Raw genomic sequence first — 27,198 nt, 5'->3', positions numbered from 1 at the left:
ATGTTCATTAATTGCTTATGGTTCATTGAACAAGCATGGGAAACCGTATTTAAACCCTTTACAATGAAGATCTGTGAAGTTATTTGGATGTTTACGAATTTTCTTTGAAAGACAAGGTCCTGAAAAGGGAATGTTTCTTTTTTTACTGAGTTTATATATAAAAAATATATTCTTCACATTTTCAAACAGTACATTTATATTTTCCAACGGGGATATACATTTGGGTGAGTTTTTTTAATCGCCTGAGTAGCCTAGTTTCACTGCCAAAAATCTAATTAAACCATCTAGTGTTCAGCGAAATAACAACACGATGTCAAATACAGGTAGCCTAGTCAAATAATTAACATCCAATCACATTAACCGTTACTCTATCACGGGAAACCTTGCGCAGACATTTAGAAACGAAACATGACAATTTGAAAAATAAGCCACAGGAGTTTTTTGAGTGAGAATAAAGAAGACTTTCGAGTAGTAAGACATGTATAAAAGCAACAGATGCTATTAATAAGAAGGGGCTAGAAGTGTCTTATATGGTGAGCTACCGAGTGGCTAGGACAGGCAAGCCCCACACTATTGTGAGGACTTAATTCTTCCTGCTGCTGCGGATATGGCTGGGGGGAAAGGCCAAAAGAACTACAGACAATGCCTTCATCAAACAACACTGTTTCACGAGTATCCGTGACATGGCAGGAGATGTTTTGAAACAATTACTGCTTCGCATATAAGCCAGTGAATTATATGCGTTGCAGCTGGATGAGTCAACAGACGTTGCGGGCCTGGCACAGCTCCTGGTATATCTCTGCTACGTTTATCGGGGATCAATTAAGGAAGACATCCTTTTCTGCAAACCACTGGAAACCAGGAAAACATGAGAGGATATTTTTGAAGTGCTGGACAGCTTTATGACATCAAATGGACGTTGGTGGTCAAGATGTGTTGGTATCTGTACTTATGGTGCAAAAGCCATGACAGGGAGACATAGTGGAGTGGTAACGCGTGTGCAAGCAGTTGCTCCCGACGCCACTTGGGTACACTGCAGCATCCACCTAGAGGCTCTTGCTACCAAGGGAATGCCTGATGTTGGACACTACAGTGAAAATGTTTACCTTTGTTAAAGCAAGGCCCCTGAACTCTTGTGTATTTTCTGCGTTATGCAATGATATGGGCAGCGACTTTGTAACGCTTTTACAACATACAGAAGTGCGCTGGTTATCAAGGGGCAAAGTATTGACACGTTTTTTTAAATTGAGAGACGAGCTTAAAGTTTTTGTTACTGACCATCATTTTCACTTGTCTGACCGGTTGAATGATGACACGTTTCTCACACAACTGGCCTATCTGGGTGATGTTTTTTCTCAACTGAATGATCTGAATCTAGGATTACAGGGACTCTCCACAACTATATTCAATGTGCGGGTCAAAATTGAGGCTATGATTAAGAAGTTGGAGCTCTTTTCTGTCTGCATTAACAAGGACAACAAACAGGTCTTTCCATCATTGTATGATTTTTTTTGTGTGCAAATTATCTCAAGCTTACGGACAATGTCAAATGTGATATAGCGAAGCACCTGAGTGAGCTGGGTGCGCAATTACGCAGGTACTTTCCCGAAACGGATGACACAAACAACTGGATTCGTTATCCTTTTCATGCCCTGCCTCCAGTCCACTTGTAAAAATTCATGAAAACAAAAATGTGCTTTTAGGTCTTTTGAAGGTTAGGCATAAGGTTAGCAGTGGGGTTAGGGTTACATTTTAAATCTGATTTTAAGAAGGAAATTGTAGAACTAGGCTGGCTTCATGACTTTGTGGCTGTGGTAACAAGTGACGACCTAAAATTTGCTTGACTCGAGTTACTGCCTGATGACAGATGGCTTCATCAACAACGGTAATGTCTTTATTGAAGACTCATCTCTTCAGTAGGTCCTATAATTGAGTGCAGTCTGGCCCAGGAGTGTGAAGGTGAACGGAAAGGCACTGGAGCAACGAACAGCCCTTGCTGTCTCTGCCTGGCTGGTTCCCCTCTCTCCAATGGGATTCTCTGCCTCAAACCCTATTACAGGGGCTGAGTCACTGGCTTACTGGTGCTCTTCCATGCCGTCCCTAGGATGGGTGCGTCACTTGAGTGGGTTGAGTCCCTGACGTGATTTTCCTGTCCGGGTTGGCGCCCCCCTTGGGTTGTGCCGTGGGGAGGTCTTCGTGGGCTATACTCGGCCTTGTCTCAGGATGGTAAGTTGGTGGTTGGAGATATCCCTCTAGTGGTGTGGGGCCTATGCTTTGGCAAAGTGGGTGGGGTTACATCCTGCCTGTTTGGCCCTGTCCAGGGGTATCGTCCGACGGGGCCACAGTGTCTCCCGACCCCTCCTGTCTCAGCCTCCAGTATTTATGCTGCAATAGTTTATGTGTTGGGGGGCTAGGGTCAGTGTTACATCTGGAGTATTTCTCCTGTCTTATCCGTGTCCTTTGTGAATTTAAGTATTCTCTCACTCACTCACACACACACACTCAGAGGACCTGAGCCCTAGGACCATGCCTCTGGCCTGATGACTCCTTGCTGTCCCCAGTCCACCTGGTCGTGCCGCTGCTCCAGTTTCAACTGTTCTGCCTGCGGCTATGGAACCCTGACCTGTTCACCGGACGTGCTACCTGTCCCAGACCTGCTGTTTTCATCTCTCTAGAGACAGCAGGAGCGGTAGAGATACTCTGAATGATCGGCTATGAAAAGCCAACTGACATTTACTCCTGAGGTGCTGATCTGTTGCACCCTCGACAACCACTGTGATTATTATTATTTGACCCTGCTGGGCATCTATGTTATAATCTCCACCCGGCACAGCCAAAAAGAGGACTGGCCACCCCTCATAGCCTGGTTCCTCTCTAGGTTTCTTCCTAGGTTCTTTTCCTAGCCACCATGCTTCTACACCTGCATTGCTTGCTGTTTGGKGTTTTAGGCTGGGTTTCTGTACAGCACTTTGTGACATCAGCTGTAAGAAGGGCTTTATAAATACATTTGATTGATAATGTCTGTTATGTAAAAAGTAAAAAAATACCCGGGTTGATATAAACTATACTGAACAAAAATATAAACGCAACATGCACGAGTTACAGTTCAAATAAGGAAATCAGTCAGTTGAAATAAATGCATTAGGCCTTAATCTATGGATTTCACATGACTAGGAATACAGATATGCATCTGTTGGTCACAGATGCCTTTAAAAAAGATAGGGGTGTGGATAAGAAAAGCAGTCAGTATCTGGTGTGTGTGACCACCATTTGCCTTCTGCAGCACGACACATCTCCTTCGCATTTAGTTGATCAGGCTGTTGATTGTGTCCTGTGGAATGTTGTCCCACTCCTCTTCAATATGCGAAGTTGCTGTATATTGGCGGAAACTGGAACACGCTGTCAAACATGGGTGACATATCTGATGAGTATGCAGGCCATGGAAGAACTGGGACATTTCAGCTTCCAGGAATTGTGTCCAGATCCTTGCGACATGAGGCCGTGCATTATCATGCTGAAACAAGAGGTGATGGCGGCGGATGAATGACACAATGGGCCTCAGGATTTTGGGCTGCCCATACCATAACCCCACTGCCACCATGGTGAACTGCTCGCCCACACAACACCATACACGTGGTCTGCAGTTGTGAGGTCGGTTGGACGTACTGCCAAATTCTCTAAAACAACGTTGGAGGCGGCTTATGGTAGAGAAATTAACAGTCAATTCTCTGGCAACAGCTCTGGTGAACATTCCTGCATTTAGCATGCAAATTGCACGCTCCCTCAAAACTTGAGACATCTGTGGCATTGTGTTGAGTGACAAAACTGCACATTTTAGAGTAACCTTTTATTGTGCACATGTGGAATGATCATGCTGTTTAATCAGCTTCTTTATATGCCACACCTGTCAGGTGGATGGATTATCTTGGAAAAAGAGAAATGCTCACAAACAGGAATGTGCTGGCTTCTGATTAAATTAGCTTGTAGTGCATATGGAACATTTCTGTAATCTTTTATTTCAGCTCACCCGGAAGCTTATAAGAAATCTTGCTATGCCCTCCGATGAACCATCAAACAGGAAAAGTGTCAATACAAGGCTAAGATTGAATCGTACTACACCGGCTCCGACGCTCGTCTTATGTGGCAGGGCTTGCAAACTATTACAGACTACAAAGGGAAGCACAGCCGCGAGCTGCCAAGGGACACGAGCCTACCAGACGAGCTAAATCACTTCTATGCTTGCTTCGAGGCAAGCAACACTGAGGCATGCATGAGAGCATCAGCTGTTCCGGACGACTGTGTGATCACGCTCTCCGTAGTCGACGTGAGTAAGACCTTTAAACAGGTCAACATTCACAGGGCTGTAGGGCCAGACGGATTACCAAGACGTGTGCTCCGGGCATATGCTGACCAACTGGCAGGCGTCTTCACTGACATTTTCAACATGTCCCTGATTGAGTCTGTAATATCAACATGTTTCAAGCAGACCACCATAGTCCCTGTGCCCAAGAACACGAAGGCAACCTGCCTAAATGACTACAGACCCGTAGCACTCACTTCCGTAGCCATGAAGTGCTTTGAAAAGCTGGTAATGGCTCACATCAACACCATTATCCCAGAAACCCTAGACCCAATTTGCATATCGCCCAAACAGATCCACAGATGTAATCTCTTTTGCACTCCACACTGCCCTTTCCCACCTGGACAAAAGGAACACCTACGTAAGAATGCCATTCATTGACTACAGCTCAGTGTTCAACACCATAGTACCCTCAAAGCTCATCACTAAGCTAAGGATCCTGGGACTAAACACCTCCCTCTGCAACTAGATCCTGGACTTCCTGACGGGCCGCCCCCAGGTGGTGAGGGTAGGTAGCAACACATCTGCCACACTGATCCTCAACACTGGAGCCCCTCAGGGGTGTGTGCTCATTCCCCTCCTGTACTCCCTGTTCACTTATGACTGCATGGCCAGGCATGACTACAACACCATCATTAAGTTTGCCGATGACACAACAGTGGTAGGCCTGATCACCGACAAGGATGAGACAGCCTACAGGGAGGAGGTCAGAGACCTGGCCGGGTGGTGCCAGAATAACAACCTATCTCTCAACGTAACCAAGACTAAAGAGATGATTGTGGACTACAGGAAAAGGAGGACTGAGCACACCCCCATTCTCATCGACGGGGCTGTAGTGGAGCAGGTTGAGAGCTTCAAGTTCCTTGGTGTCCACTTCACCAACAAACTAGAATGGTCCAAACACACCAAGACAGTCGTGAAGAGGGCACGACAAAGCCTATTCCCCCTCAGGAAACTGAAAAGATTTGTCATTGGTCCCCAGATCCTCGAAAAGTGACCGGTTGCATCCTGACCGGTTGCATCACCAACTGGTATGGYAACTGCTCGGCATCTGACCGTAAGGTGCTACAGAGGGTAGCGCGTACGGTCCAGTACATTACTGGGGCCAAACTTCCTGACATCCAGTACCTAGGCGATGTCATTGGAAGGCCCAAAAATTGTCAAAGACTCCAGTCACCCAAGTCATTGACTGTTCTCTCTGGTACCGCACGGGAAGCGGTACCGGGACGCCAAGTCTAGGACGAAAAGGCTCTTTAACAGCTTCTATCCCCAATCCATAAAACTGCTGAATAGTTAATTAAATGGCCACCCGGACTACTTAAGCTGAAAACTGTTGAGCGTGAAAAACCCAGCCGCATTGCAGTTCTTAACACAAACCGGTACGCATTGCCACCTACTACCATACCCAGTTTAAAGGCATTTAAATCTTTTGTCTTGCCCATTCACCCTCTGAATGGCACACAAACACGATCCATGTCTCAATTGTCTTAATGCTTAAAAATACTTATTTAACCTGTCTCCTCCCCTTCATCTACACTGATTGAAGTGGATTTAACAAGTGACATCAATAAGGGATCACAGCTTTCACCTGGATTCACCTTGTCAGTCTGTGTCATGGAAAGAGCAGGTGTTCATAATGTTTTGTACACTCAGTGCATGTAGGTAATACATTCACTCAGAGATAGCGTTACAGTATTATACAAAGGAAAACAGTTAAAAACCACGGAATGATACAGCTGCTCTCCTAAAGAAGGTGTGTGTGAGTCCAACGTTTCATACATGGAAGCCTGTGCATAAAATACAATTACAGCAGTGGAGGCTGATGGGAGGAGCTATAGGAGGACGGGCTCATTGTAATGGCTGAAATGGAATGATGGAACGTATGAAACACATCGCACATATGGAAACCACATGTTTGACTCCGTTCCATCTATACCATTCCAGCCATTACAATGAACCCATCCTCCTACAGCTCCTCCCACCAGCCTCCACCGAATTACAAGTATATGTGTACAAATCTGTGAAATACAGTAAGATGTTCCCAGGAACATGGCATGAAAGAAACACTTATGTACAGCATGAAATTACACCCTATTCCCTATCTAGTGCACTACTTTTGCCCAGGGCTCATAGAGCTCTGGTCAAAAGTAGTGCATTATGTAGGGAATAAGGTGTCATTTTGGCCGCACTCAAGTCATTATAATACAGTAGATTCAAACATAATACTATTTTGGCCTACAAAGCAAAGGCTATTTTTACTGTATTCATACAAACAAAGGCATATTGCAGTTATCTTGTCTAAATGTCTGTGGCGTAAGAAAATAGAAGAACAATACTTTTTCCCACTTCTAGTAGATTTACACATAGGCTCTCACTGTGCTCAGGTGTAAGATGCTTTTTTAACCTCTTGTCTAAAATGCAGTCTTCAGCTTTTGACATCTTAGACTACAGCGAGTTCAAAGTTTGTGCACACCCAAGTTTCATGGCAAGGAGGGGTATCTCCAGATAAACTCCTGCCACACGTCAAGTCAAAAAGATGGACTCCATCTTAGGGTGAACAGAACAGTACGGGTTGTATCCTCATCTAGAAGGAAGGAGGGTGGAAGTTCGCCAACATGGATTCCACTTGGCAGGCGCTATTGGTGCGTAGTTGATATTCTAATCTTGCAATCTTGCACCTCGTAGTAGCAAAAAAACGATACAATAATAAAGCACGGCAGTCTTTTAGTTCCTCTCAATTTGATGCTTCCTGGGCCTGGAGTGATTGTTATTGCTGTGATACAAAGACTACTTTGGTCTGTCTATGTCCAACCTGACATTCATGTGCTTTTAATTTTACATCATATATGTCCAGCTTCTCCCCTGTGATATGTATGTGTTACTTATTTGTATCTCTATGCCAAGGAGTCTTTCTTGAATCGGAAGCTTTATTTGCTGATCATAAATGTCTGAGCGCTTGAGGTGAAGGTGGAGGTATATTTCAGAAGTGAAAAGTAGGTCAACTGATTGCCACCGAGGTATGCCACCAACGACCTCGTATCCCAAACAGTCACAACCAATCACATACACAACACTGTTAGAGTGGTGATGTGTAGCAAAGTGTGCCTCATCGTATAATATGTCACCTGCCCTTACCCAGCCCTACCGCTCTATACAATCTGGGCCTTGTGGATGAAGGAGGTGTGTGGTGATGAGGTGAGGAGGATGCCATTGGGCCGGTACTTGGGGGGCGGTTTGGGTCTCAACGTTCCATTGTTCTGCTGGAAGTGAGGGTTGAGTCCACATTCTACTTCTGAGATCTGAGAACTGTTGGTCTTGCTGTCCTGGTCTTCTGACCTCCCCTGATCCAACGGACTCATCCTGGGGCAAGTCTCCCACTCCCCCTCCACACCTTCATCCTCCTCGTCTTCGTTGTCTGTGATGGGAGGGTTGTTGCAACTGAGAGGGGAGTGGGTGTTCCTGCTACCGGGCCCCTGCCGTATATGTAAACCCCACTCCGTTGGGATGATGGCACTGCCGTTCAGGGACCTCAGCAGCTCGATGGACTGTTCCATTGGGAAGGGAGAGGGTTGGAGAGGGGGGTGGAGATGGTTTGCCTGTGAGACAAGTGGTAAATATGTGGTTAGATAAAGGAAAATACGACTCATCAATAACTATAGATCATTTGAGTATCTCTAGCAATCTCTACTAAACCTATGAGTTTAAAAGGTTTACAAGAAATTGAGTAGGCCATTCATGATGCCTCATGTCATGTGTTGCGCGCGCACACACACACACACACACACACACACACACACACACACACACACACACACACACACACACACACACACACACACACACACACACACACACACACACACACACACACACACACTTACCAAAGACATGGTGCTATTCTGCTCATTCGACTCCACCCTAAGTCTGTTCTCCTCCTCTCTGTCCATGGCTCTGCTCTCCCTCCCTCTTCGTGAAGAATTGTACAGAACAGGTCGACCCAGGTAGTCTAGCCCCCCGCCCCCTACCAGAGTAGACCGACTCTCCCTAATGCGCCCTTGCTCCTGTGTGTGAAGGAAAGGGAGAAATAGAGAACTTTAAACACATTTTCCACTGAAGAGTCTGATTTAAGATTGCTTCCGAAGCAGGAGTCCCAGAAAAGAAGATGGAGGGAAAGCATGAAGTCTTAATAACAAAGTAGAATTAGTATAAAGTATAATTAATATACGGTATGTAAGATGCACTACTTTTCTTTTCACATATAAATGTTATTTAAAGAAAAGAAGCTCCTTGCATTTAATTTAATTATATAAATGTTTAAATTAGAATGAGATTTGCCTGCCCTGCGGAGCTCAGAACTTAGCGGCCATGCATCTGGAGGCTAAATCGGAGGTCTCCCTCACATGCAGAGAAAGAGTGAAATGGAGACTGACCACTACGGAGGACAGACTGGTCCGCAGTGTCCCCTCCACTCTGAGAGGGATATTCTCCTCTGTCTAAAAGAACAGGGGATAAGAAAGAGAGGGAGGGGGGAGAGAATGAGACGGAGACAGAGTGAGGGAGAGAAAGAAAAAAATGACCATATTAACTTCAGGCAAATAGATAATGCTCATGGAAGTGCTAGTATTTATTTACAGAATGACATCATGCCTAGACCACAGACCAGTGGAGGCTAGTTGGAGGAGCTATAGGAGGACGGGCTCATTTTAATGGCTGGAATGGAATAAATAGAACGGTATCAAACATATGAAAACCATATGTTTGACTCCGTTCCATTTCTTTCATTCCAGCCATTATAATGAGCCCATCCTCCTATAGCTCCTCCCACCAGCCTCCACTGCCACATACTGTGAGATATGGTGATTTATTATCCTACCTGTCCTCTAGTGTCCATACTGACTGAGTTCATTTTCCTGAAAGATGCCTGTCTGGAGAGAGTACTGATCTCCTCCCTGAGAGACAGGCATTGTAAAATATTCGGAATTACTGTTTCGGCGTAACATTTATCATTTAGATTCTATACCGATTTTAGGGGAGTTACTGTAAAGTTTGAAAACATACTTCCTCACAGTGAGTTCCCTCGACAGTTTCTTGTTCTTGCGTTTGTGGTGACGGGTCACAGAGATGACTATGATGATCATGACTAGAAGCAGTACTCCGGCCACTCCTCCCACTATTACCATCAGGAGACTGTCGAACGACGCCTGCTTCTGAGGCAACTCTGAGGGAGAGGGACAATAGGAAGTGATGTCATATTCAAAGAGATACAGAAATACACATCATTTTGAAAATGTGAACATACTGTATGTGTGATTGTATAAACTGGCTTTGTTAGCTAAACTTCTTTGTTTAACAGAACAAAGGTATTTTACAGAATTTTGTTTCAGGATACAAAAATAAATGAAAAATAAAATACAACATATATATCCAGGACTAAAGTAAGACAATTATTACTCGTTCAATATCGCTCTCTAATATGAGTGATAGCCCAACCTACCTGTCACAGTGATCTCCACCTCTGCGTTACCCGCCCCCACAGAGTTCATGGCCACACATTGGTAGATGCCAGCGTCCGTCAGGACGAGGGGCCTATTAAACAGCAAGGATCCATTCCCTGTGGTCACGCCCTCTGGTAAGTCTCCGCCCTTTCTGCACATAACAGAAATACTATAGCACTTAACATTGGGTTTAACAGAGCAGTACAGTTTATATCTTACAATAATGGTCTGAATGCCATGACTATAAACGCCCAACAACACCACAAGGTACTTCATTGAACCTGAATGCACCCCTTTAACACACCCATCAGTAACACACAAAACATCACATTCAAAACAACAACACTAACCTGAATATCATAGCAACACAGCCCAAAATACTATTGACTATGGATCACCAACAACACTTCCCTGAAAGGACCACTACAGTGATATAAAGAAAAACATGACTCAGAATTTGTGGGCACAACAAATTCATTAAAATGGCTGATTTCTGACCACTACTCTAGCTTTGAGCCGTGTTTTGGACCTTTTGAACATAACCCCATTTGAGCAGGAGGAACCAGAAACAGGAACCGTACAGTTTTGCATATAGATATCAAATCAAATCAAATCAAATTTTATTAGTCACATACACATGGTTAGCAGATGTTAATGCGAGTGTAGCGAAATGCTTGTGCTTCTAGTTCCGACAATGCAGTAATAACCAACAAGTAATCTAACCTAACAATTCCACAACTACTACCTTACACACACACACAAGTGTAAAGGGATAAAGAATATGTACATAAAGATATATGAATGAGTGGTGGTACAGAACGGCATGGCAGATGCAGTAGATGGATATAGAGTACGGTATATACATATGAGATGAGTACTGTAGGGTATGTAAACATAAAGTGGCATAGTTTAAAGTGGCTAGTGGTACATGTATTACATAAAGATGGCAAGATGCAGTAGATAGTATAGAGTACAGTATATACATATGAGATGGGTAATGTAGGGTATGTAAACATTATATTAAGTGGCATTGTTTAAAGGGGCTAGTGGTACATTTTTACATAATTTCCATCAATTCCCATTTTTAAAGTGGCTGGAGTTGAGTCAGTATGTTGGCAGCGGCCGCTAAATGTAGTGGTGGCTGTTTAACAGTCTGATGGCCTTGAGATAGAAGCTGTTTTTCAGTCTCTGGTCCCTGCTTTGATGCACCTGTACTGACCTCGCCTTCTGGATGATAGCGGGGTGAACAGGCAGTGGCTTGGGTGGTTGTTGTCCTTGATGATCTTTATGGCCTTCCTGTGACATCGGGTGGTGTAGGTGTCCTGAGGGCAGGTAGTTTGCCCCCGGTGATGCGTTCTGCAGACCTCACTACCCTCTGGAGAGCCTTACGGTTGTGGGCGGAGCAGTTGCCGTACCAGGCGGTGATACAGCCCGACAGGATGCTCTCGATTGTGCATCTGTAGAAGTTTGTGAGTGCTTTTGGTGACAAGCCGAATTTCTTCAGCCTCCTGAGGTTGAAGAGGCGCTGCTGCGCCTTCTTCACAACGCTGTCTGTGTGGGTGGACCAATTCAGTTTGTCCGTGATGTGTACACCGAGGAACTTAAAACTTTCCACCTTCTCCACTACTGACCCGTCGATGTGGATAGGGGGTGCTCCTCTGCTGTTTCCTGAAGTCCACAATCATCTCCTTTGTTTTGTTTGTTGACGTTGAGTGTAGGTTATTTTCCTGACACCACACTCCGAGGGCCCTCACCTCCTCCCTGTAGGCCGTCTCGTCGTTGTTGGTAATCAAGCCTACCACTGTAGTGTCATCCGCAAACTTGATGATTGAGTTGGAGGCGTGCATGGCCACGCAGTCGTGGGTGAACAGGGAGTACAGGAGAGGGCTCAGAACGCACCCTTGTGGGGCCCCAGTGTTGAGGATCAGCGGGGTGGAGATGTTGTTACCTACCCTCACCACCTGGGGCGGCCCGTCAGGAAGTCCAGGACCCAGTTGCACAGGGGGGTCGAGACCCAGAGGTCTCGAGCTTGATGACGAGTTTGGAGGGGTAATGGTGTTGAATGCTGAGCTGTAATCGATGAACAGCATTCTCACATGGGTATCCTCTTGTCCAGATGGGTTAGGGCAGTGTGCAGTGTGGTTGCGATTGCGTCGTCTGTGGACCTATTGGGTCGGTAAGCAAATTGGAGTGGGTCTAGGGTGTCCGGTAGGGTGGAGGTGATATGGTCCTTGACTAGTCTCTTCAAAGCACTTCATGATGACGGAAGTGAGTGCTACGGGGCGGTAGTCGTTTAGCTCAGTTACCTTAGCTTTCTTGGGAACAGGAACAATGGTGGCCCTCTTGAAGCATGTGGGAACAGCAGACTGGGATAAGGATTGATTGAATAGTCCGTAAAACACACCAGCCAGCTGGTCTGCGCATGCTCTGAGGACGCGGCTGGGAATGCCGTCTGGGCCTGCAGCCTTGCGAGGGTTAACACGTTTAAATGTTTTACTCAACTCGGCTGCAGTGAAGGAGAGCCCGCAGGTTTTGGTAGGGGCCGTGTCAGTGGCACTGTATTGTCCTCAAAGCGGGCAAAAAAAGTTGTTTAGCCTGTCTGGGAGCAAGACATCCTGGTCCGCGACGGGGCTGGTTTTCTTTTTGTAATCCGTGATTGACTGTAGACCCTGCCACATACCTCTTGTGTCTGAGCTGTTGAATTGCGACTCGATTTTGTCTCTGTACTGGGACTTAGCCTGTTTGATTGCCTTGCGGAGAGAATAGCTACACTGTTTGTATTCGGTCATGCTTCCGGTCACCTTGCCCTGGTTAAAAGCAGTGGTTCGCGCTTTCAGTTTCACGCGAATGCTGCCGTCAATCCACGGTTTCTGGTTTGGGAATGTTTTAATCGTTGCTGTGGGTACGACATCGTCAATGCACTTCCTAATGAACTCGCTCACCGAATCAGCAGATATTCGTCAATATTTGTTGGACGCGATGCGGAACATATTCCAATCCGCGTGATCGAAGCAGTCTTGAAGCGTGGATTCAGATTGGTCGGACCAGCGTTGAACAGACCTGAGCGCGGGAGCTTGTTGTTTGAGTTTCTGTTTGTAGGCTGGAATCAACAAAATGGAGTCGTGGTCAGCTTTTCCGAAAGGGGGCGGGGAGGGCCTTATATGCGTCGCGGAAATTAGGTATAACAATGATCTAGGGTTTTTCCAGCCCTGGTAGCACAATCGATATGCTGATAGAATTTAGGGAGTTTTGTTTTTAGATTAGCCTTGTTAAAATCCCCAGCTACGATGAATGCAGCCTCAGGGTGTGTGGTTTCCAGTTTACAAAAGTCAGATAAAGTTCGTTCAGGGCCATCGATGTGTCTGCTTGGGGGAATATATACGGCTGTGATTATGATTGAAGAGAATTCCCTTGGTAGATAATGCGGTCGACATTTGATTGTGAGGAGTTCTAGATCAGGTGAACAGAATGACTTGAGTTCCTGTGTGTTGTTATGATGATCACACCACTTCTCTTAATCATAAGGCATACCCCCCGCCCCTCTTCTTACCGGAAAGATGTTTGTTTCTGTCGGCGCGATGCATGAAGAAACCAGCTGCTGCACCGACTCCGTTAGCGTCCCTTGAGTTAGCCATGTTTTCGTGAAGCAGAGCACGTTGCAATCCCTGATGTCTCCTGGAATGCTACCCGTGCTCGGATTTCATCAACCTTATTGTCAAGAGACTGGACATTGGCGAGTAGTATGCTAGGGAGTGGAGCGCGATGTGCCCGTCTCCGAAGCCTGACCACGAGACCGCCTCGTTGCCCCTTTTTCGGCGTCGCACAGGGTCGCCGGCTGGGATCAGATCCATTGTATTGGGTGGGAGGCAAAACACTGGATCCGTTTCGGGAAAGTCATATTCCTGGTAGGAACGATGATGAGTTGACGTTAATCGTATATTCAGTAGTTCCTCCCGACTGTATGTAATGAAACCTAAGATTACCTGGGATATAGATCACACAGCATGATAATGTTCCAAACAAATCCAATTCCTTACCCCATACCTCCCACTCCTTCTTCCCCTTCCCCAGTTCCTTGTCTTTCACCCTCCTTTTCGTGGCCCACACTCTTCCCTTTATCTCCCCCCTTCCCCTCCCTCCCTCTTGTGAAACTGTCTCCTCTGTCTGCCCTTGCACAAGCTGCAACACGACACTATGACAGCAGGGTTATTACTTCTGCTTGCTGCTTTGCTTGACAAGTACAAAGAAGCAAACTGGTTTGCCCACTGCAACGGGCAACAACCATGGTGTGTGTGTGTTAGGATGAGTACGAAAGTTTGTGATCAAGTAAGGAGAGATTGAATGTAAAAAAGAGGTCTGAGTCTTAAGTATAAAATGTTGAGATAGAGGTGTGTGTGTGTGTGTGTGTGTGTGTGTGTGTGTGTGTGTGTGTGTGGTGTGGTGTGTGTGTGTGTGTGTGGTATATATCTGTGTTACTCACACGCAAACACACCTTACTCTACAAGCTTTAGACTTGGTGACAAATTTCTCACACGATCCAGTAAACCACACATAAAAATATAGAAAACATAATGAATCATACTCAATCATAACTTCGATAAATCTAACCAGACATACAGCCTGACACACATGAGACACTTTCCCTAAAGGCCTATCTGTAATTTTATTAAGACTTATTAATTTCAATAGATGGTTCGTTTTACCTCCACCCTCTACCACACCCAGAGAATGGTTTAATCCACCTAACAGCAGGATGTCTTCCAAACGCTGCCAGAAAAATTACTCAAGTGAAAAACCACAAGCACTTCAGTCAGCTCTCTCTGCCTTCATTGGATTACTTTAGCACTGTCTGCAATCATCACCGTGAATGACAATATAACTGAGATAGATGTTCCATTTGAACTGTCCCTGAACCAAAAGTGTATTACTATTTATCTAACCTTTATTTAAAAACCTCACAGGAGGTTGGTGGCACCTTAATTGGGGAGGGCGGGATCGTGGTAATGGCTTGAGCGGACTCAGTGGAATGGTCAAATTACAACCAACACAAATACATCAAATACATCCAACACATTGTTTGATGCCATTCCATTCGCTCCGTTCCAGCCATTATTATGAGCCGTCCTCCCCTCAGTAGCCTCCACTGTACTACATGCTCCGGGAACTTTGGCAACTATTGAAGGGGTATTTCACCCTGCCTCTGCATATAGTCATTACTATATCATAAACATCACATTTATCCAAACTACAAGCTAGAACTAGCACATTTTCATTTCACTGGTAGAATCGGGAAGTTTCGACTCCCTGTGTATTGGTCTGCTCATAGTGAACCTCAAAGTCCGGCATTCATAGTGAATACTGATACCGCACGGCAGGTAGAGGGGACGTGCACAAAAACTTGAATAATGGTGCTGTTTACTTCGAACGACCAATACACATTAATCTCAGGGCTTCTCTAGGCAAGATTTTTGAGAAAACGTTTATTTTTCACTGTTTGTCCTCATGTCCGTGTGATGTTCTATGCCTGGCTGTCCTAATTACAAACAAGCGTCATCTTTCACCATTCTACCTACAAGACTCACCCTGATTCTGCTGCTATCAAGAATGATGCGGTGACCAAAGATTATCAGAGGGATTTTCAGGCTGAACTGATGGGGAATCCATTTCGACGACAGCTGAGAAGTGATGCGATACCATCAATTTTTTTCCTTCACAACAAAACAGAAGATTCTTTATTAGAGGTAACCTAACGTTAGCTAGCTTGCTAGCCTAGCTGGATAAGTTAGCTAGCTAACATTACAGTCTTGTATTTAACTCTGAAAGCCATCAGCTAAATCATATAGCTATCTACAGTATCTTTTAGTATACACACTGTCAATCAATTTCGCATATGCCATGGTGGTCACTGCTAGACTGGCAGCTACCTTCAGCAGAGTAAACATGTCTGTTTATTCATTTTATCTTTGACTGACGTTAGCTAACGTAAGATAGTTAATGTTACCAAATAAAGTATCTCAATTTGGTAGCCATAGATTTGTCCATACAGCGAACTGTTGGTAGCAATGATGAATGTGTATAAATCTATGTTAGTTGGTTCTCAGCCAGTCTCAGCTGGCTAGCAATCTTGCTGTCAATTTTGTGACGCTAGTTAGATAACAGCAAGCTGACCGTATTGAAATGTCCAGTCTAATAGAGATCAATACAATTAGCGGAGTGGTTAAATTGTGTATTGTTGTGTATTTTCTTGTAGGTGGTACAGAACAGTGGAGGCTGCTGAGGAGAAGACGGCTCATAATAATGGCTGAAACATAGCAAATGGAATGGCATCAAACCCTGTGTTTGATGTATTTGATACGGTTCCAAAATGTCCGCTCCAGTCATTGCCACAAGCCTATCCTCCCCAATTAAGTTGCCACCAAACTCCTGTGGTGCAGAATCTAATTCCACCAAGATGTGCTTCCAACCCCTAACTCTGCACAAGGTGAAAGTAAATTGACCAAAATATTTACAAGCTGATGTCTAAAATAACTCAATTTCCAGTAAACATGGTATAAACATTAATTGGGTAGTGTTTTGTAGGATTTGTGTTAGTGTTATGAGGTTACAGGTGGTTAGAGGTAGCATGAGGACCACAGAATACCTTCCAGACCATGTAATCAATTTAGTCTACACCTCTTCTCTTTTTACCTTTTCTTTTTGTAAAACTCAGGTTATCTGGAGTCATTCCACAGTGCCCTGCTGAAAAATACCCCAAAGAGGAGGCATTTTGGGTACACTAGCATGAGGAACGGGACACACCTTGCAGGTATGGAGCACAACACGATTGTGGGACAGAAACCAGCAAGGGACACTGAAAGGTATAAAATCAAGACTCCAACAGTAATGACACAATCACCTCATTATTCTCTCTGCAGATTCTCAAAACACAATACAAAGACACCTCTACAAAATTCCCCTCCAAAGGGCTTCTATTGACAAGGATGATCTGTCAAAGTCAATTGACTGGGGGAGGTTTACAGACAGCACTTTGAGATGAGTAAGGGGGTTTTGGTTGTGCAGGGTTGTGCTTAGACAGTAAATGTATTGTTGTCTATGAGAGCGATTGAGGTGCCATTTCTCCTCAATCTCCCATACACAACAATTCATACTGTGTAAGAACTGCCTTCCTAAGACTTTTCACATCTTCTTTAGCCACCCAGCCCATTCACTTTATTGATTGATCTTTTCTCTCAGAAGCAGCTCCCAATGTCCCCTCATTAAGCAATACGCTAGCCGGTCCCATTTGGTTGATACCTTTACCAACAAGGGTGTGTTGCCCTATGTCCCTTCCACAAAGAGTGTAAAATGCTAAGACCACAACCATGTCTTTCCAGGAGACGTGCAGTACCAGCAAATCTTCTTCAAGAGGACCAAACAGTTGGTGGTTAAGAAGCCCTACTCCACTTTCGGCAGAGTCTTATCCAGCTGGCCGTTCACCGCGACAGGACAAGCACATCGCCATAAGCACAAAGAGTCTTGGCTTCCCAAGCCAACCATTGCCAGTGTACTGAAGCCTGATAAATAAAATAAAATTGCATTGGTCGCATACACATATTTAGCAGATGTTACTGCGGGTGTAGCAAAATGCTTGTGTTCCTAGCTCCAACAGTGCAGTAATATCTAACAACACACAACAATACACACAAATCTAAAAAGTAGAAGAATGTAATTAAGAAATATTGAAATATTAGGATGAGCGATGTCGGAGTCCAGAGTATATCAGTGGAGCCTGCAGAGGGGAGGACAGCTCATAATAATGTCTGGAACGGAGTAAATGGAATGCCATCAAACCAGATGTTTGATGTATTTGATACCATTCCACTAATTCCGCTCCAGCCATGACCACGAGCCCGTCCTCTCAAATGAAGGTGACACAAACCTCCTGTTGAACTCTTGGCATTCTCTCAACCAGCTTCATGAGGTAGTCACCTGGAACGCATTTCAATTAAGAGGTGTGCTTTGTTAAAAGTTCATTTGTGGAGTGTCTTTCCTTAATGAGTTTAAGCCAATCAGTTGTGTTGTGACAAGGTAGGGTTGGTATACAGAAGATAGCCCTATTTGGTAAAGGACCAAGTCCATATTATTGCAAGAACAGCTCAAATAAGCAAAGAGAAATGACAGTCCATCATTACTTTAAGACACGAAGGTTAGTCAGTACGGAACATTTCAAGAACTTTAAATGTTTTTTCAACTGCAGTTGCAAAACCTATCAAGTGATATGATGAAACTGTCTCTCATGAGGACCACCACAGGAAAGGAAGACCCAGAGTTACCTCTGCTGCAGAGGATAAGTTCATTAGAGTTACCAGCCTCAGAAATCGACAATTAACAATTGCACCTCAGATTGTAGCCCAAATAAATGCTTCACAGAGTTCAAGTATCAGACACATCTCTACATCAACTGTTCAGAGGAGACTGTAAATCCGGCCTTCATGGTCCAATTGCTGCAAAGTACCACCTACTAAAGGACACCAATAAGAAGAAGAGACTTGCTTGGGCCTAGAAACATGAGCAATGGACATTAGACCTGTGGAAATCTGTCCTTTGTCCAAATTTGAGATTTTTGGTTCCAACTGTCGTGTCTTTGTGAGACGCAGAGTTGGTGAATGGATGATCTCCGCATGTGTGGTTCCCACCGTGAAGCATTGAGGAGGAGGTGTGGGGGTGCTTTGCTGGTGACACTGTCAATGATTTATTTAGAATTCAAGGCACACTTAAGCAGCATGGCTACCACAGCATTCTGCAGAGTGCTCTGGATCTCAGACTGGGGCGAAGGTTCACCTTTCAACAAGACGATGACCCTAAGTACACAGCCAAGACAATGCAGGAGTGGCTTCGGGACAAGTCTCTAAATGTCCTTGAAGAGTAGGGGTTAACACCCCTACTCTTACGATAAGTGCCATGGGATCTTTAGTGACCACAGAGAGTTAGGACACCCGTTTAATGTCCAATCCGAAAGATGGCACCCTACACAGGGCAATGTCCCCAATCACTGCCCTTGGGCATTGGGATATTTTTTTAGACCAGAGGAAAGGGTGCCTCTTACCTGCCCTCCAACACCAAATATAGTAAAACCAGCTTCCATTTTAGATTTACAACAGTGAATTGTTGTATTATTGTTTTTCTCTCACTGTTTGGTAGTAAACTTAGCTATCTAGCTCGCTGGATATGCAATACTTGTTATTTCCATCTGTTTGGAATCCTATCTTGCATCATGCCTATAATGTTGTTAATCATAACCAATGTGAACCCTCGTCAATGATGTTACATAGCTAGCTTGTAAAATGATTTACAGTTGCTGATGTTACGTTTGCTAACAAGTTACAAATGTGAGGTATGACGCATAAGTTAGCTGGCGCCAGGCTAACTATCTAGCGAACTCCAGTCATGTACTAACATTTGCCGGTAAGCCTAGCTTTAGGTGTCTGGTTGTAATGTTGTAGCTTGCTGTTTAGTAGCTAGCCATATCTAAGACTAAAAAGAGAAGAGGTTTTACAATTGAGATACAAAAGATCTGATTGTAAAACCTTTTCTATTTTTAATCATAGATATGGCTACCAGTAGTTGTTTAGCTAGCTAACTTAGCTAGCTACCTAGCTAAGTTGGCAAACAGAAAAATATTTTAATTTCCCCCCACTGTAACACACAGTAGTGGTGCGTGGGTAAAATCACTGTGGAAGACAAGCCAGGGGAAAAAAGCCATATTAGAACCTATATGTTGTGACCATTGCATTGTTTGCTCTATAACCAGTTCATATGCCTTGCCACCGTGATATGTAAGCCTAAGGCTGAGACAGTGGCAGAATAATTTCAACCACACCTTTGTTTCATCACAAAGCCAGAGAGTAACCTCCACAAAGCATATTGCATGGAACAAGCAGTAACATGACTTACAGCATGGTCAAGCAAGTAAATGTTTCTGTCATTTTCGGACCACTAAACAACCTTTGATTTAGAACCACGGAGAGTTACCGCAAGACGCTAAGAAAACAGGAGCTGCCTCCACTATTCCAGCACTATTTCAACTTCAACATTTCAACATCATCAAATCACCTCTGCTTAGTCCAATACAGTTCGAACTAAAAGATACCAAAAACGATTTAGTCCAATCAATGTAAGCTAAATATAATGTGGATATCCATGGCTCTGATTTGTGTGCGTGGGGGTGCTTTGCAAAAAAACAAAAAAACATGTCACACTACTTGTAGAGAAATGCCAATGCCATCCTCCTCTCTTTCATTTTGACGAAACGTTCTACCACTCTGTCATACAGTACATGTACATGCTTAAATGTTTTGTTGTCCTAGGCTACCTGGCTAAAATGCTTGCTCGCTAGCCTAAAGTCCTTTCATGGGCAACGTTAACTAGTTAACATTAGGCTTCTACATCTAGCTACATATTAAACTTCCATCCTCTCAGGCCAGGAGCACAATGTATGAATTTATGGTTGGATCAGAATCGCCGTTATAATCATTGGCCAGTACAGAGAATTAAGTAAAACCACAAGTCCAAATCCTTATCTCCATCCGGGGCTAATTTAGGAAAGGACCAAATTTAGCTAGCTAGCTAGCCACCAGAGGACAACAACACAACGAGATGCACAACGAGTTTCTGTCAATGACGTATGCTCTCGATTCGATGTGATTGGAGTGAAGCCAAATCCAAACTGGCTTCCCTTGACACTTTTTTTTGGTGCGCCAGGACCATTCAGAGTTGATCTCACTCAGTTTAACTCAATGCTGATTGGCTATTATTTTATTTTAAAAATGATCAAGGGAGGCCAAGTACTCGCTGGCTTCCCTTGCATTCAATGCTACGGGCGGCAACAATTTCATACTCTTTTGGACTAGACAGCATCAGATAGTTCGCCTACACATACAGAGACATAGGGGCGCTGTTTCGCTCGCTCAGATTTTTTCTCCGGTGAGATACTGTACATTCAGCCGCTTGCGAATTAAAGGTCACTTTTTGGGGAAGCCTGGTTTCCCTTGGCATCCATGAGTACACGCCACTGGTAACACAGTAGATTGTTAGCCAGCAATACACAATATGGGTTTCAATAGATAAACTAAAGTTAGCTAGGTGGCTTGCAGGAAAAATAACTGAATTAGCTAGGCACCGTATTTGTCATCTGCCCTCTTGGTGCTGGCATTGGCTGTAGCTGAGCTTCTAACGGTAACTAAATCCAAGTCTTTGTTTTGAATCCTCTTTGCTAGCTAATAGATGCTCTATCGTCAAATTTGTGTTGATGAGAGGAATCACTTGAAGCCATTGCATCTGGTCAGTTCTTCAAATTTTGCCCAAAGGATTGTTGTTAGTGTCCACCTCCTTTTCAAAAAAGCCTGCCTTGGGGGAGGGACGGGGGCCAGAGCACGAAGCAACGTCCAAACACAAGTTGTAGTTTTTCAGCGACTGGAAAAAATGTCTGATTGTACATTTACTGATGAATCCACCGATAGGAACATTGCTGAAAGACATCAAATGGCTCTATTGAACAAGGACAACCATATCTACAACCACAAAAACGTATAGTGCGATCAGTATAACATAGCGCCTTCGCGAAAGGCCACAAAGCAGGACTAGACTATATGCATTTTTAGATACACACACACACACACACACACACACACACACACACACACACAGAGCAGAGTGAGATAGAGAGCAATGATGTGGTGCACACATCTGCACAAATGTGTCATAGTACGCAATCTTCGGGGACCACTTTTGGCTCGTGAGCGCCACTTTCACAACTACTGGCTAAAAAGTTTACAAAAGTACTGGAGAATCTCTTTAACCATGTAAGTCAATCAAGATTCAAGTCAATTGCCTTATTATTGACAATGACCGCCTGGCAAGTGGCACAAAAAACAACTCCTGAACCCCCCGGTTGGCCCACTATTAATAACTGACTAATAGAATTACCAGTAAATCAAACTAAAACAGATTAGCCAGACATGATGTGAGTCAGACAGGCAGAGAGGGTAGGTTGGGAAAGTAAGTGTTACCTGGTCCAATTGAAACTCTGTGGTTTGGGGTTTCCTCCACTGACACAACTGAGGGCAGCTTCCTCCAGACCAGCATACCAGTTCTGATCAAACCCAGAGATCTCTGCATTGGGAGGATCTAGTACAGAGGAACATGATCAAAGACATTCTTTTGAACTGGCAGATACACAGAAATACACAATCACACACACTAATAATAAAGTCAGGATAAAAAATGGTCTGTAAAAGATCTTCCAGGTGAGAAAGAAGCACAGTCAGCTTACAATGAAGTTACTTTAGATTCTGAATTCTACCAGGGACTTTAAATAAAGAGGGGTGAATTAAATGGAAAAGTCACAGAAGGCATAGAAGTCTGTATAAGCATGTAGTGAAGTGTCACAATTAAAAATGGTATTTAATCTCACGTCTAGATTCATAGTTAAAGGCCCAGTCCAGTCAAAAACTAGATTCTCCTGTGTTTTATATATATTTCCACACTGAGGTTGAAATAATTCTGTGAAAATTATAATAATGAGATTAGTGTGAGAGCTGTTTTAAAAGACTGCCTGTTTTGGTGGGTTGGATTTTTGGCCTTCCATGGTGACATCACCATGCGGTAAATTAGTTAATAGACCAATAAGAAAGAGAGGTCCAAACCTCTCTGTTAATAACAGCAACAACAAAAAATCCCCTTGTAAAATGTCTTGCTTGAGAAATTGCCCCTTTCTAAGACCATTTTAACTGAAAACAATCACTAGAAGGTACTCAATAGTTACCCTGAAATGATTTGATATTGAGATAAAAACGGCTGCATTGGACCTTTTAATGCGAAGTCTAAACTCACAGTGCACCACCAGGTTGTTGGTGATCCTGCGTGGTCCCTTCAGAGCCGGGTGCCCCACCAGACAGTCCAGCCTCTTCCCATCCATACTCCTCAGGGGATGCAGCGAGAAGTGGGTGGAGACTGAACCACCCTCCAAACTCCTGTTGTGTGATTGGCCTGTTAGGTCTGTGTCCCAGGAGAGGTGGGGCGGAGGGCGGGCCACAGAGCGGCAGGACGCAGCCAATTGGAAGGACTGGCCTTCGACAAGGATCACAGGGTCCAGGGAGGAGATGGGCGTGGCTGCGGGGGTCAAGGGTCAAATGTCAGAGGAATTAACTATTCCTTGGGGAGTTAGTTAATGGGGAGGTGATCTTAGAACTGGTCTTAGTTGTTAATTGGAGGTTAAGCTGATCCTAGAACATTGTGACATGATGCTTCAGGGGGTGGAAGTTCTTAAACGCTTAACTAGGATCAGCTTTATGATCCAAGCTGAAATCTAATGTACTCTGTTAGGTAGATGTTTAAAAAACTCAGATCAGCGCTTTGAGGAAATGTTATCTTAAAAAGACAGCTGGATACACTGACAGTTACAATGACAGTTGTGGCTTACATGACTACTATCACCACTAGAGCTATTGTTTTAGCTAATAATACTACAACTGACACCTGTAAACATCATCATCAATCATTATCATCATCATCGTCATCTGTAAATCCAAGTCATACAATGAGGAAGGGGAAGTAAGGGGAGGGACTTACTCCACACGGTGAGTGACAGCTGTTGTTCGAAGTTCCCCGAGGGGAAGGTGCTGATGTGACAGTTGTACCTGCCCTCATCTGACTCCACAGTGTTCATGATGATCAGGGATGAGTCCACGGTGGGTTTCTTGCTGCTGAACCGCACACGCCCTGAGTACTGACCAAACTCTGAGAGAGGGGGGAGATTGAGGAGGGGGGGGTCATACGGGGAGGGTAAAGAGGGGGGTGGGTGAGAGAGAGAAGAAGACCGAGTTAGAAAGAGAGATAGAGAGGAAGTGAGATATCGGGGTGGTAAAAAGAGAGAGATGGAGTAGCTAGATTGAAACAGCATCTGTGGTTTTGTCTTCCACTCTAAATATAACGTGTGAGGCTTCGAGTGCTAGCAAAGCAGATGAACTACCAATACATAAAGAGATGGATGGTTGACACTCAGTACTTTAACATCTATATGTATGTGTCCTACCTGTGTGTCCGTCGGTGTGGTGCACTGTGATGATCTGGTCCTTGGTGCCATCTGCTTTCTCCTTGGTCCAGGTGACCTGTGACAATGAGAGACGAGACCATTATGTTAGGGACGTCTTTTCTAAGATACAACCAGATATGTTGAACAGAGCATTATGGGTACTGTAGTAACTCATGCTACAGACCTGAACCACCACCTGGCCCACTTCCACCTTGAACTGGCAGGGCAGCTGGGTCTCAGCCTCAGCCAGGAAGGTCAAGGAGTACGGGGGAGAGGGCTCCACAAAGTCCCCCTGCACCACAGCGACTGGGGGAGAGAGAGCGTGGGAAGGAGAGATGGAGGGGGAGAAAGAGAGAGTTATTTATTTGTTGACTTTATTGTCCCCTTGGGGAAAATGTGTGTGGCATCGTTGACATCATTTACAATAGAACAACACAATGTCACAGTGTAGCGAGAGAGATAATGAGAGGTTGAAAGACATTAGGAAGACTGTGCACTGAACCATGACTGAGGATTTGTAGTAAAACACTTTCCTTACTGTCCTTCATTTACTTCAGGGGGTGAGCGACAGAAAGAATGAGAAGAGAGGAGATGTAGAGAATAGTGAGATTGTGATTGGAAGAAGACAGAGAGGCAAGAGATGGGGGGGAGGAGAGTACACAAAGAAGAAAGGGAGGGCAGTCAGAGGAGGACATAGAGCAAGCGATTCGATGTGTCAAGTAGATATGTTGCTTGACATGTTGCACTAGTGAACCTCGAGTGTCCAGAGTAACACACACACATACTCACGTGCACACACACAGTGACTGCAAACGCATGCACACACACATACAAACATACACATATACACACGTAGTACGCACCACCTGTGTGTATTTAGGTAGAACTGTAAACTCACTGACCAATTTGATGTAGACTTCTTATATCATCTACAGTGCGCACACTGTTTTGCCAAGTCACCAACATTGATGATCCTTATGGAATAAAGGCCTGATTGCCATTCCTGTTATCATTAAAACAACGCGTTCTTTTTTTGGCCAAACAGCTCACTCTTAGCGTAACAGAAAAAGCAATAATGTACCCTACCAAATACCAATACAAATGTTATGTAAATATGTTGTCATCTTGCTCAATGTAGACTATTTTAGACCCATAATAAATTTAGTTAAAGATACCAGTTCCGGGCCTCCCGGGTGGCGCAGTGGTCTAGAGCACTGCATCGCAGTGCTATGCTGCGCCACCAGAGTCTGGGTTCGCGCGCCCAGGCTTCTGTCGCAGCGGCCGCGACCGGGAGTCCGTGGGGCGACGCACAATGGCTTAGCGTCGTCCGGGTTAGGAGGGTTTTGGCCGGTAGGGATATCCTTGTCTCATCGCGCTTCTCGACGAACTCTGTGGCGGGCCGGGCGCAGTGCGCGCTAACCGAGGGGGCGGGTGCACGGTGTTTCCTCTGACACATTGGTGCGGCTGGCTTCCGGGTTGGAGGCGCGCTGTGTTAAGAAGCAGTGCGGCTTGGTTGGGTTGTGCTTCGGAGGACGCATGRCTTTCGACCTTCGTCTCTCCCGAGCCCGTACGGGAGTTGTAGCGATGAGACAAGATAGTAATTACTAGCGATTGGATACCACGAAAAGGGGATAAAATAAAATAAAAATAAAAATAAAAAAATATTTAAAAAATTAAATTAAAAATAATATCAGTTCCAGATAACATAAACTCAGCAAAAAAAGAAACGTCCCTTTTTCAGGACCCTCTTTCAAAGATAGATAGAGAGAGAGAGAGAGACAGAGAGAGAGAGAGAAACAGAGAGAGAGACAGAGAGAGAGACAGAGAGAGACATACACAGATCTTCATTGTAAAGGGTTAAACACTGTTTCCCATGCTTGTTCAATGAGCCATAAACAATTAATGAACATGCACCTGTGGAACGGTCGTTAAGACACTAACAGCTTACAGACGGTAGGCAATTGAGGTCACAGTTATGAAAACTTAGGACACTAAAGAGGCCTTTCTACTGACTCTGAAAAACACCAAAAGAAAGATGCCCAGGGTCCCTGCTCATCTGTGTGAATGTGCCTTAGGCATGCTGCAAGGAGGCATGAGGACTGCAGATGTGGCCAGGGCAATAAATTGTAATGTCCGTACTGTGAGACACCGAAGACAGCGCTACAGGGAGACAGGACGGACAGCTGATCGTCCTCGCAGTGGCAGACCACGTGTAACAACACCTGCAGAGGATCGTTACATCCGAACATCAAACCTGCGGAACAGGTACAGGATGGCAACAACCATTGCCCGAGTTACACCAGGAACGCACAATCCCTCCATCAGTGCTCAGACTGTCCGCAATAGGCTGAGAGAGGCTAGACTCAGGGCTTGTAGGCCTGTTGTAAGGCAGATCCTCACCAGACATCACCGGCAACAATGTCGCCTATGGGCACAAACCCACCGTCGCTGGACCAGACAGGACTGGCAAAAAGTTATCTTCACTGACGAGTCGCGGTTTTGTCTCACCAGGGGTGATGGTCGGATTCGCGTTTATCGTCGAAGGAATGAGCGTTACACCGAGGCCTGTACTCTGGAGCAGGATCGATTTGGAGGTGGAGGGTCCGTCATGGTCTGGGGCGGTGTGTCACAACATCATCGGACTGAGATTGTTGTCATTGCAGGCAATCTCAACGCTGTGTGCGTTACAGGGAAGACATCCTCCTCCCTCATGTAGTACCCTTCCTGCAGGCTCATCCTGACATGACCCTCCAGCATGACAATGCCACCAGCCAGGCAAGAGAGAGAGAGACCAGAGAGAGGAGAGAGAGAGAGAGACAGAGACACGAGAAAGAGAGACAGAGTGAGAGAGAGAATAGAGCGAGCAAGAGAGACAGAGCGAGAGTCGAGTGATAGAGCAAGACAGCAAGAGAGAGACAGGAGACAAATTTGACCCCAATAACTACCGTGGAATATGCTCAACAGTAACCTTGGGAAAATACTCTGCATTATCATTAACAGCAGACTCGTACATTTCCTCAATGAAAACAATGTACTGAGCAAATGTCAAATTGGCTTTTTACCAAATTACCGTACAACAAACCATGTATTCACCTACACACCCTAATTGACAACCAAACAAACCAAAACAAAGGCAAGTCTTCTCCATGCTTTGTTGATTTCAAAAAAAGCCTTCGACTCAATTTGGCATGAGGGTCTGCTTTTCAAATTGATGAAAGTGGTGTTGGGGGTAAAAACATACGACATATAAAATCCATGTACACAACACAAGT

General features: G+C 44.7%; 1 protein-coding gene and 1 long non-coding RNA gene across 3 annotated transcripts in view; one reads left to right on the top strand and one right to left on the bottom strand.

Moving 5' to 3' along the window:
* Positions 1–3,832: 3,832 nt before the first annotated feature.
* The window catches only part of LOC111960169 (nectin-4-like), a 28,718-nt gene continuing 5,352 nt past the window's right edge, over positions 3,833–27,198 (bottom strand). The window contains exons 2-12 of the mRNA XM_070437816.1: positions 24,111–24,232; positions 23,927–24,002; positions 23,464–23,631; positions 22,726–23,004; positions 21,903–22,020; positions 9,855–10,006; positions 9,419–9,578; positions 9,234–9,309; positions 8,791–8,853; positions 8,242–8,421; positions 3,833–7,956 (exon numbers count right to left, since the gene is read on the bottom strand). Coding sequence (XP_070293917.1) covers positions 7,510–7,956; positions 8,242–8,421; positions 8,791–8,853; positions 9,234–9,309; positions 9,419–9,578; positions 9,855–10,006; positions 21,903–22,020; positions 22,726–23,004; positions 23,464–23,631; positions 23,927–24,002; positions 24,111–24,232 — 1,841 coding nt within the window. The 3' untranslated portion in view covers positions 3,833–7,509. The remainder of the gene's footprint in view (positions 7,957–8,241; positions 8,422–8,790; positions 8,854–9,233; positions 9,310–9,418; positions 9,579–9,854; positions 10,007–21,902; positions 22,021–22,725; positions 23,005–23,463; positions 23,632–23,926; positions 24,003–24,110; positions 24,233–27,198) is intronic.
* LOC111960432 (uncharacterized) lies at positions 14,998–17,865 on the top strand. 2 transcript variants are annotated; one of them, XR_011475021.1, is made up of 5 exons: positions 14,998–15,596; positions 16,106–16,342; positions 16,565–16,660; positions 16,770–16,891; positions 17,229–17,865. It is a non-coding gene; the product is annotated as an uncharacterized lncRNA (long non-coding RNA). The 2 variants fall into 2 exon arrangements; XR_011475020.1 differs by having other exon boundaries at positions 15,000–15,596; positions 16,106–16,336.

The sequence above is a fragment of the Salvelinus sp. IW2-2015 genome, linkage group LG37 (assembly GCF_002910315.2).
Source record: "Salvelinus sp. IW2-2015 linkage group LG37, ASM291031v2, whole genome shotgun sequence".
In the NCBI taxonomy this organism is placed as follows: Eukaryota; Metazoa; Chordata; class Actinopteri; order Salmoniformes; family Salmonidae; genus Salvelinus; species Salvelinus sp. IW2-2015.
The sequence above is the reverse complement of the archived record's forward strand: the minus strand, read 5'-3'. Positions and strand labels throughout refer to the sequence as shown.